The following is a 9832-nucleotide window of genomic DNA, read 5'->3' as shown; positions in this document are numbered from 1 at the left end:
AGTTATTTAGCATAATTTTCATTATTTTTTCAACTATAGGTCATACTATATTTTGCAAACGCGATTTCGAGTTGAAGAGACAAAAATAGCATGTAATTTACGAATCTGAGAAACTATTTTTTATTTCGTAACTGGAGAGAGTTATGAAGAGCTTGAACATTTTCGTAGAATGCTTGATTGGCTCCGTGCGAATGACAGTTCGATTGGCTCCCGTCATTCTCTTTGCCAGACTATATGAAATTATAGTGTCTATAGAACATCGTATGAAAAATGAAAGAATTTCATAAGACTCTTATGAAAAATTAGTTTGGACGCAAAAAAGTGGTTCATAAGATGTATCTTATGAAATTTATAATAAGGTTTCCTCTGAGTGCACGAATTGTTGTGATTCATGTTTAAAGGAAAGTTACGGTAAAATATCTAAAATATGGATTTAACCAGTTTACCCGTGGAAATTCTTGAAGAAATTTTCTCCAAACTAAACCACCGAAGCCTCCTCGAAGCGTCGCTAGTATGTCACTATTGGAAACTTGTCGTGGAACCGTTGATTGCTCGGCGTAGCTGTCTGAACATAAACCTGAAAATGCTGGACCATTTGGAGGTGCTGAAAGACAGCATCAGGAAGTACCAATCGGTGTTGATCGTCAATGGTCAAAACGATTATTGGGATAAGATCCGTGAAATATTGAACCTGTTGTATCACAGGATCAAACCACGGTACCTGCGTATCCGGGGAGTCCTCAGCGATCAACTTTATCGATTCTACAGCGATTACGGAGCCTGGTTCGACGAGCTGGAATCGATAAATGTAGGAATGGATGATCGTTTCACTAGTTATTCATCTGAGACGGAGGACGAAAATTTCCATTTGTTTCTACCCAAGCTCAAAACTCTTACTTGGTACGAATGTCTATATGGTACTCTCCATACGGGTGAAAAATCGGTAACTGTAGAAGCCCCGAATCTGGAGGTAGTGGACATTGACGACAGCCTTGATCCAGCAGCCGTGCTGAAGATACCATACTGTAAAAAACTGAAACGGATTGGATGCCTGTTTTACACCAAAATGTTCCGGAATACGTTCATTGACGATGAGTTTGCTCATCTGCAACATTTAACTGTAAGCTGCGCTTATACCAATGATGATTTATCATTTCTTGAACGAATGGATAACTTACGGACCTTAGAACTCACTTGCAGCCAAAGTGGACTCCGAGTGATAGAGCGTTTAAAATCCTTGAATCATTTAAGAGCGTTGCAAATAAGCATACACGATCAAAGCTTGGAGCGTGTTTCGTTGAATTTAACAAGACTTTGTAGCTTGGCGACAAAGATTGAAAGGATTGAATTTATCAATTTTGAAATTAGAACATTTGGAACGGTGATTGCTGAACAGTTGTGCTCGTTGAAATTCAAGGAAGTCAAAATCATAGAACAAGATTTCACTTTATTTGCACCAAAATTGAAAGTTTTATCTATACCATTAAGCATTCTCGCCACAACGCACATCGTAAACAACGAACGATTGTCGGAGTTTTACCTAGACTTGGAATCCACTTACTTGGATACTGCTTTCCAAAACTATTTGAGTCCGTTCTTACAGCAACATGCAACCGTTGCGGCTCTCATACTTAGAAATCCTTGTAGAAACGATCAAAATATCTCTCAATTCAAAGTACGTTGCGAAATACCAAGGGCCATCGAAAGATTAGAGCTGCGTAAGGTAGCGCTGGATCTGGACTTTTTCCGCTACATTTCTCACTGGTATTCGTTGAAGGTACGAACATTATATTGGGAGAATTTGGTTACCTAATCATTAATAATTCTTGATTTTTCCAGCATCTATCACTGGACCGCGTTACCATAGACTGCGGCAGGAATGCCGAACAAGTGGTAGACCTTCCCTGCGTGACCTCGATAAATGTTTACTCCGGTACCCTGGTGGGAATTGAACGTGAACATTTTCCCCTCCGGATAGGTTGTCCTGAATCGGGCGTTCTGTTCGAGCGCCATGGAGATTATTTTCACACGATGGATTCTGAGTACGCGTTGGCTGGCGACGGATACGATTAGACGGAAACGGAGATCAACTTTTGTAAGTTAAATAAAATTGGTTACCATGAAAATATGATTAGCTATATTTTAGATGATGCGGCTGTGAATCTTCGGATTATGGTGAAAAATTGTCAGAATGCCGTATTGATTAAAAAAATTAAATCACTTTCAGATAGGAAATAACCAAATTTTTCATTTCAAACAAATCAACGAATTCCAAAGCTTTAAAAATACTTAAATACCACTGAAACATGTTGTTCTAAATAAACACTTCAGAATACTTTCCTCAAACGGCAAACTAATGAACGAGATACGTTACGTAATCTTCCTGACTTTTGATATTCAAATCATCCCACGTTTCGGTGCTAAACACATTTCCCTCGGCCAATGACAGGCCCCGCTGAGCGCCTGTGGGATACAATATCGGGAAGTTGATGACCTGCTTCGGAAGCATAACGTTTTTCATGTAGAAGTATTGCACTTCGTTGAAGGCGAACTGTCGATCATCCGTAGAAACCGCCAGGGTTCCGTCCTGTAGGATTAAAGTCTGGAAAGAGATTTATGATAATGAAAAACTATTCTTTTTTGCAATGTGAACGTGTGCTTTTTACCATAAGACGTCTGGCTTTGTTGATGCCTTCCAGGAAGTTGTAATCCAAGTCGAAGTTTCTCATGTGCAGGTAGTTCAGATCTACAAAGGCCATCGCAAGGAAGTGACCGCTTATGTTAATCGGTGCGCGTTTGTTGTGCAAAACGATTGTCAAACGAAACAGTCTGGGAAACTGGAGAAGACATTCGGCTAGCATGGGATTAGCATCGTCACAGGGTACATCCAGATACAGAATCATGAGTGACGAGAATTGTCGAGGTTGTCGGAAGTTGAGATATAAATCGTACAGAATCAAACACCGTACGACTGAGTAATCAGTCAGGATGAAAGAGTTAACGTTGAGACTGGTACCCTTTAAAGTCATAAGATTTCTGGCATTGATGGTGGGCATGTCGGAACAAATCGTATCGTTGAGATCCATGGTTTGAAGAGATGGAAAGGTTATGCTGGTTTCGCTTGATCTCACTTTGATTTCAAACAAACGCAAAATTCGTAATTTTGGTAAACTGTGAGCGACAACTGTTAAATCTATCACGTTGCTTGTTTCGGTTTGGATGACTAGCATTTCCAGGTTCCGGAAGTTACGGAGGAATAAAGTTGAGTTGCTGTTTACGGAACATCCACAAAGTTCTAAAGTCTGTAACCTCGGCAAATTGAATCGATCAATGTTCCACTCGAAAGGCGACGAAGAGTTGTAAACCCTAAGGCAAGTAGCCGACTCTAACCCATTCGGGCACAAGCCTTCGATTAAGCGTGGTACAAACAGGCCAAGCGACTTAAGTCTACTAGTGTTTTCTAGAATCAGAGGCGTACGATCTAGATCTCCGTGCTCTATATAAACGTCTTCCAGGAGAGGAGCCCTAATTCTGAACACAGGCATTTGCCGGTTTCCACTGTCCGTGTTGAAAGTCCACGACAGGATACGTAAACGAGGTAACTCCAGCTCAACGTCATCTCCGAAAGTATTGATTTGATTGATCGAGGTTATCGAGAGGTGTACAAGGCTGCGCAACCACAATCGATGTTCATCTACGAACGTCATAATTGCATAGGTTTGTATGCCGTCCAGAATAAGCTTCCGGAGAAAGAACTTTTTGGCGCATAATGCCAATTTAGCGCGCAACGCCTCATAGGACTCGCTAAACTCGATCGAAAAACAGCAATATCCTCGTGACGTTCGTTGAAGTATTCGTTCGCTGATCACCGACTCTCCATAGGCTAGAATCAGGTAGGTTTCCTTGAGCGCCAGTCGATTCCAGCGGCGACTTACCCGAGTTTTGTCGATATGTTCCGCATGTGGTAAATAGTCGAAAATTTTCTGCAGAATCTCCTCCGGTAACTGATCAAACGACATCCTCGCACATTACTTTCTTGAAGCCTAAAATCCTATATTATCACTGTTGCACGCGCATGCAGTTTTTGTTGAAAAGATCACTCGATCAATCGATGTTTTGTTTACTTCGGATGAATTTTCTCTCATTCACAGTGTTGCCGAATTAATTTCATTTATACATAATTACTTATTATTTAATTTTAAATAACAGCTGCTTCTGCAGTTGTTTGAGTTTGGAGGATCTTCTTTTTGGACATGCCTTTTTCACGTTTTAATTTTTTTTTAAATATTAGAAGACAGAAGCATTTTAAGTAATAGCATGCTATTACTTCTATTATTATCTGTGCACAGATTGCATACAAGTACATATAAAGGTTGTTAAGTTTTTTTTAATTTGAGCGTCTGTAAATGTAAATTCACCGTGAATTAATAAATAAATACATTAAATAAGGCTTATTCGGTAATTTTTGAAAAGTGCATGCACAAGTTTTTTTTTATATTTTTGCTAGGAGCTTAAGAAGCTGTCAAATTGTGTACGCATTTTTTTTCTTCGAAAGAATAAGTGATGTTGGTGTATTCGCCGTATTCAAAATTCGATATTCTTATTGTTGAATAAATTGTTATTAATTAATTAATATATTTGAAAAAAATATTGTTGAACGAAAAGTATACCCAAAAATGGAAACCATTACTGCACCGTGTAAGGGAGCAAGAAAAACTTTCGGACACTTTCTCTCGAATGAAAACCATCGATGGCTGATGAAGCTGATGAATGAACTTTTTTTAAATATCTGACAGCCAGCAGCAGAGCCCGCAGAGCCGGAGCCAAGGTGAGTATATATTCAGGAGGTGTTCCCGAATAACGAATTCCCGATTCAGCTATTTTGGCTATGTAGGCTATGCAACTATACGGAACTCATGAAGTTTGTTTACCAACAAACCCCAGAAAAGCTGAGCAAAAAATAAACAAACTCATTGAGAGCCCCGCTCACTCCTCGCCTACTTACTGTGAAAGTCGGAGAACCTAGTGTATCTAAGAACCTTGGCCGGAGCCCAAACCCGAAAAAAAAAACCTTCGGACATCGCAGTGATTTTTTGGATGACGTGACAAGCGATTCAAACATCGCGCAGTGAAATTCAGTGAAATCGGGATTCTTTTTCTCTGCTCCGAAGAAGGAAAGGACAGAAATTGTTTCGTTTTTTCCAATATCCCGTTGGCCAGGAGTGAAGGATCGCGTCTAGCCGTTCAGATTACTGGTCTACCGTATTCGATAAGGCTAGAATTCTTTGAATCAATGCAATCGTGATAGCAAAAACGCCAGGAACACGATTTTTTTGAAGATTTGAATGGACAGCATCCCATTCACGTAAACTGGCGAAGAAGCTGCTGGACCAGTTTTTTTCTTCTATCTACCCCATAGCCACACTCTTGTAAAGTAACAAGGGTGTGATCGAAGGTGCGACTCTTTAAAGGGTTGTACACTGGGATTGAGACGCTGTGAAAGACGAATGGTGAAAGCAAAATTGGACTGAAAAGAATCAACAGATTCGAGCAACATTAATTTCAGCAATTTCGAAAAAGTGTTGCGGCTATTTCTGGGGTTTCAATATGGAGAACAGTAAATTGATGGACAACGGGAATGGAAGCGCTGGATATCTGGACGGTACAAAACCACCCCCGGTTGACGGAACCACCTGTAATGAGAAGGATAAGGGCGGCAGAAGACGAAGCGAAGGTGAGCCCTAGCCTATATCTTAACATATACGATGGTCGCTGCAGAAATCAATGCGTAACAATTGTTGACAAATGGATGGTCTTATTCATCGCTTCGATGTCGTGAATAGACTTTAGGACGACCATTATTTGACTTAAAAATGGTTGTCTATTGAAATTCGAATTGGAACGGCTTCAATTTGTGTTCCAAGTTTAGTATTCAGTTTAAAAATACGCTTAGCTATTATAAAGTTATGCTTCTAGTAAGTTGTATAAGGTTGAACTTAGAGAAAAAAGTTGGATAAACAATTTTAAGGTAAAACAATTCCAAAAAAGTTATTTCGCTTATATGTTTCTTCTATGTTTATTACAATAATAGTAATTTACATAATAGGTTTAAGCATTAGAATTAGTTTGGAATTGTTTTCTATTATTTTTAATCCGAGTTCTTTCTCGTTTAACTTCAAATTGGTTTAACTTTAAAATAAATATTTTTTTTACTATTTAAATTTAATACTTCTTATTTACACAATGGCAAACATCTAATCTAAAATGTAAAACAAAAAAATTTGTTGAACCTACAAAAATTGGTCTTTCCGAAAAGTCTATCAATATTCAAAAGTTTATTTTATAAATTTTGACTATCACAAAATCACAATTCTTCCGTTTCAGTGCCCCTGATGAAGCTCAAGACTTACCTGTCGGCGCTGCGCCCTTGGTCCTTGTCGGCCAGTTTAGTTCCGACCCTGCTGGGGGAAGCAATTGCCTACCGGAGGTTGGGATTCGCCGAGTTCAATGTGCTGATATTTCTGTTTACCATTTTCACCGTTGTGATGGTACATTGTGCCGGAAATGTGGTCAATACGTACTTCGATTTCGTCAAGGGTATCGACAACCGCAAATCCGACGACCGAACGCTGGTAGATCACATACTGAGCAAGGATGAGGTGAGCAATTGTCTTTGGTTTTTTGTACCTCACTTAGGGATTTTCACACGTTTCTGTTAAATCAATTTCAGGTTGTCACACTAGGAGCGGTCCTGTACTGTGCTGGATGCGTTGGTTTCATTTTTCTGGTGTATCTCTCGCCCGCAAAATTGGAACATCTAGCGTTAGTGTATTTCGGTGGATTATCATCAAGTTTTCTGTACACTGGAGGAATCGGATTGAAGTACATAGCCTTAGGCGATGTGCTCATATTGATTATTTTCGGACCTATTTCGGTACTGTTCTCTTACATGGCCCAAACCGGAAATGTGGAATGGATGACAATTTACTACGCTATTCCGTTGGCTCTCAATACGGAAGCCATCCTACACAGTAATAACACCAGGGATGCGGAATCAGACAAAAAAGTAGGAATCGTAACGCTGGCCATTCTGATCGGAAAAACTTCCTCGTATATTCTGTATGCGCTGTTGCTGTTTACACCATACGTTATGTTTGTGGTCCTGGGCGTTAAATACTCGAGCGCATTCCTCATACCCATGGTCACTTTACCACAGGCCTTTAAAATTGAGAAACAATTTCGCCAGGAGGCGACGATGCATGGTGTCCCCCGACAAACTGCCAGATTGAATCTATTTTTCGGCATTCTATACGTTTTGGCCTGTTTCTGCGCTCCTCAGCTACCATTTATTGGACGGAAGTAAAACAGTTAAGGCGAGATTTCAAACGTGCACCATCATACACCTAGAATCGGTGAAATATTCAAGATGAATTTGCATGTTCAGTGACAAGTGGAAATACTCTCTGTGAGTAACGACGTTTAAAATAGGAACGACAAAATTTCAGGTGGTACTGTTTCCACTGAACTTTAGACCTGCATGTTAAAATTCTTACTCCACCTTTAGATATTAGTAATTTATTTTGTCAGTTTCTTTCCAGAGATTTCTTTAACATTTTATGTTTGTCAGAGGATCAGTCTGTACTTTACAGTAATATATTTCTGTTGATGTTGAAAAAACCCCAGAGTAAATTACGCATTCAGAAACCAGACACTTTGGGACTCTCAAGAAACACTCGAGTAAGAAAAAAGAACCGTAGATAAAAAATAAGCTAATAATTCTGCATTGTCGAACTTCAAGAAATTTAGAACTTTTCAGTAAAAACAAAAACAAAAAACACTTTCAAAGTATAGGTTTTTCCAAGAATACTCCTAGGCTTTGTAGAATCTCTTGCCAAATTGTTCTGTCTTCATCATCGCGTTCGCTAGTTCTTATTTTCTTTCTACTACGGTACCTTTCTCTGGTTTCGAGTGCTTGATCACATATCAAACCCGATTCCCGAATAAAACTAATTATTATAAACAAAATATCATACCAAACTCGAACTCCCCCCACCCGTAGCTATCCCGATCGTATAGGTAATTTGATGTAAGAAAACGGAAAACTAAAAAACAAACACAATGTGGGTCTCATTTGATCGCATCAACACAGTACTTAATCACTCACTCAAAAATCGAGCATCACCACTTACGAAGATCGTGTTCGGTTTTTGTTTTTATCTTTTAAGAACTTCGACAAAATTTATAAAAAAAAAATTCCATTTGAAACAAGATCTGCATCGGCATGTTTGATGAAAATCCAGTGAACAGAATGAGGCCGCGAACATGTGAAAGACAATAATTAGGCTTAAACATTTAAGAACTTGAAGAGCTCGGAGCCCCCAACATTGAAAAAATTCAATTCTGAAGACAGGTTTACAATTTACGCTGATTCGGCTTCACGGCTGAACGACCTGTAAAGCGTGTTGAATAAGTTTTGTAGAGTTGACATTGGCTTTAAAAAAGAATTATAGAGAAATATGATAATAAATTGCTTCTCAAATTATTTCTAGAAAAATTTTAGCTGAGAGAGGAATTTTTTTTTTCTATATTTAACATATATAAAATATGCATCATTTCTGCCAATCTTTACTTACAACAAATCGACTGCTTAATATGCTTGTATAGCAGAACAAAGTTGGGTCAGCGTAAAATATGTGGATGCAACGACATTCATCGCAGTCAGGAATACAGAGACAGATAGAGAGCAAACAAGCAAGGATAAGAAACTCAATGCAATAATCGTATAGTGAAGATTCATATATGTACCAACTTTACTCTATAGTATAGTATATAGCTAGCGGTGGGCTGAGCGTATCGCTTGATGGGATTAAGCAGATAGCTGTCATGATACATAATGAAGCATCATTGGACTGTTCTTGTAAAAGAAGATTTTGCTTGAGATAAAGTTTTCCAATAAACCAAGAATGATTTATTATATAAATTCGAGAGTTTTCTTTGATTGATTTGGTTTCATTATTTATTACATCTATTTGTTCTAACTGAAATATAGAATACTTGAAATAATATTAAAACTTAACAGATTGCAGAGTGAAAAAGGTGTGATGGTATTCAAAATTTGAAGAAAATATAAAAATTACAAAACTTTTAAATACTTTTTCTGAGTGTATGTTGGTGCACGTGTACACTGGAAAACCAGGAATGTTTCGGCTCTGTTTTACCATCGTTCGGCCAAGAAAAACCTGAAAGTCTAGCATCACTAGTTGGAAATGAATGGAATTAACACAGAGAACGCCCACTGCTAAAACGATGGCTCACAAATGTCAACAAATTTGATAATAAGTCTGTTCAATAAAGATTGGTCGAAATAGGTCTAAACAGTCGAAACTCGCTCGTGGTGGTTCCTTTGTTGATGGCACACAAGCTAACGGCGTGTTCGTAACTTTATTTTTTATATCGATGCTGGCGTTCGTAAATTAAACGAAATGTATGCAAAAGCATTGGATGATGATTTGACATCTACACCCAGAGAAAACCTGGAGAAATATTCTTTTGAAACAAACTCTTTTTTATTTGAAACAATGTTCTATGAGTTTGATTCAAAATAATAATTGGTCTCAGTGTCTTCCGAATTCAATGGGAGACACTGAGATTGTCTCGAGACATTCCTCTCCTTTTGGACGAGGCTTATAAGCACTCGCGGAGAGAATAAGACATTATAATGGATATATCCATCATTCGCCTGCCCCTGCTATAAACCAGTTTCTACCTTCGATTAAACGAAGCTAATGTTTTTTAGTTCGGTTGAAGAGGGTTGAAGGTATTACACGCTAAC

General features: G+C 38.6%; 3 protein-coding genes across 4 annotated transcripts; 2 read left to right on the top strand and 1 right to left on the bottom strand.

Moving 5' to 3' along the window:
- Positions 1-158: 158 nt before the first annotated feature.
- LOC129745895 (uncharacterized) lies at positions 159-5489 on the top strand. Of its 2 annotated transcripts, XM_055739268.1 has the most exons (4): positions 159-1777; positions 1840-3893; positions 4666-4828; positions 4895-5489. In XM_055739268.1, exons 1-2 carry the CDS (start codon positions 428-430, stop codon positions 2071-2073), a joined length of 1584 nt encoding a protein of 527 aa, XP_055595243.1. In that variant the 5' UTR covers positions 159-427; the 3' UTR covers positions 2074-3893; positions 4666-4828; positions 4895-5489. The 2 variants fall into 2 exon arrangements, with proteins under 2 accessions (XP_055595243.1, XP_055595242.1); XM_055739267.1 differs by having other exon boundaries at positions 4666-5489.
- Positions 1438-4141, bottom strand: LOC129745894 (uncharacterized). The gene is made up of 2 exons (XM_055739266.1): positions 2667-4141; positions 1438-2602 (listed from the first exon to the last, which is right to left on the bottom strand). Exons 1-2 carry the CDS (start codon positions 4017-4019, stop codon positions 2354-2356), a joined length of 1602 nt encoding a protein of 533 aa, XP_055595241.1. The 5' UTR covers positions 4020-4141; the 3' UTR covers positions 1438-2353.
- Positions 5096-8980, top strand: LOC129745896 (ubiA prenyltransferase domain-containing protein 1 homolog). Its single transcript, XM_055739270.1, has 3 exons — positions 5096-5734; positions 6385-6659; positions 6731-8980. The coding sequence occupies exons 1-3, from the start codon at positions 5608-5610 to the stop codon at positions 7361-7363; spliced, it is 1035 nt and encodes a 344-aa protein (XP_055595245.1). The 5' UTR covers positions 5096-5607; the 3' UTR covers positions 7364-8980.
- Positions 8981-9832: the final 852 nt, after the last annotated feature.

This window comes from Uranotaenia lowii, chromosome 2 (genome assembly GCF_029784155.1).
Source record: "Uranotaenia lowii strain MFRU-FL chromosome 2, ASM2978415v1, whole genome shotgun sequence".
Lineage (NCBI taxonomy): Eukaryota > Metazoa > Arthropoda > Insecta > Diptera > Culicidae > Uranotaenia > Uranotaenia lowii.
Note: the sequence above shows the minus strand (reverse complement) of the source record. Positions and strands in the feature narration are given on the sequence as shown.

What these genes read in the sequence shown, in the direction of transcription:
- LOC129745895 (XM_055739268.1), top strand. Translation starts at nt 428, where the DNA reads ATGGATTTAACCAGTTTACCCGTGGAAATTCTTGAAGAAATTTTCTCC. An exon ending in CTCACTGGTATTCGTTGAAG is followed by an intron (nt 1,778 to 1,839) that starts GTACGAACATTA and finishes TGATTTTTCCAG; the next exon opens with CATCTATCACTGGACCGCGT.
- LOC129745896 (XM_055739270.1), top strand. Translation starts at nt 5,608, where the DNA reads ATGGAGAACAGTAAATTGATGGACAACGGGAATGGAAGCGCTGGATAT. An exon ending in CGGCAGAAGACGAAGCGAAG is followed by an intron (nt 5,735 to 6,384) that starts GTGAGCCCTAGC and finishes CTTCCGTTTCAG; the next exon opens with TGCCCCTGATGAAGCTCAAG. An exon ending in ACATACTGAGCAAGGATGAG is followed by an intron (nt 6,660 to 6,730) that starts GTGAGCAATTGT and finishes AATCAATTTCAG; the next exon opens with GTTGTCACACTAGGAGCGGT.
- LOC129745894 (XM_055739266.1), bottom strand. Translation starts at nt 4,019, where the DNA reads ATGTCGTTTGATCAGTTACCGGAGGAGATTCTGCAGAAAATTTTCGAC. An exon ending in ACAAAGCCAGACGTCTTATG is followed by an intron (nt 2,603 to 2,666) that starts GTAAAAAGCACA and finishes ATCTCTTTCCAG; the next exon opens with ACTTTAATCCTACAGGACGG.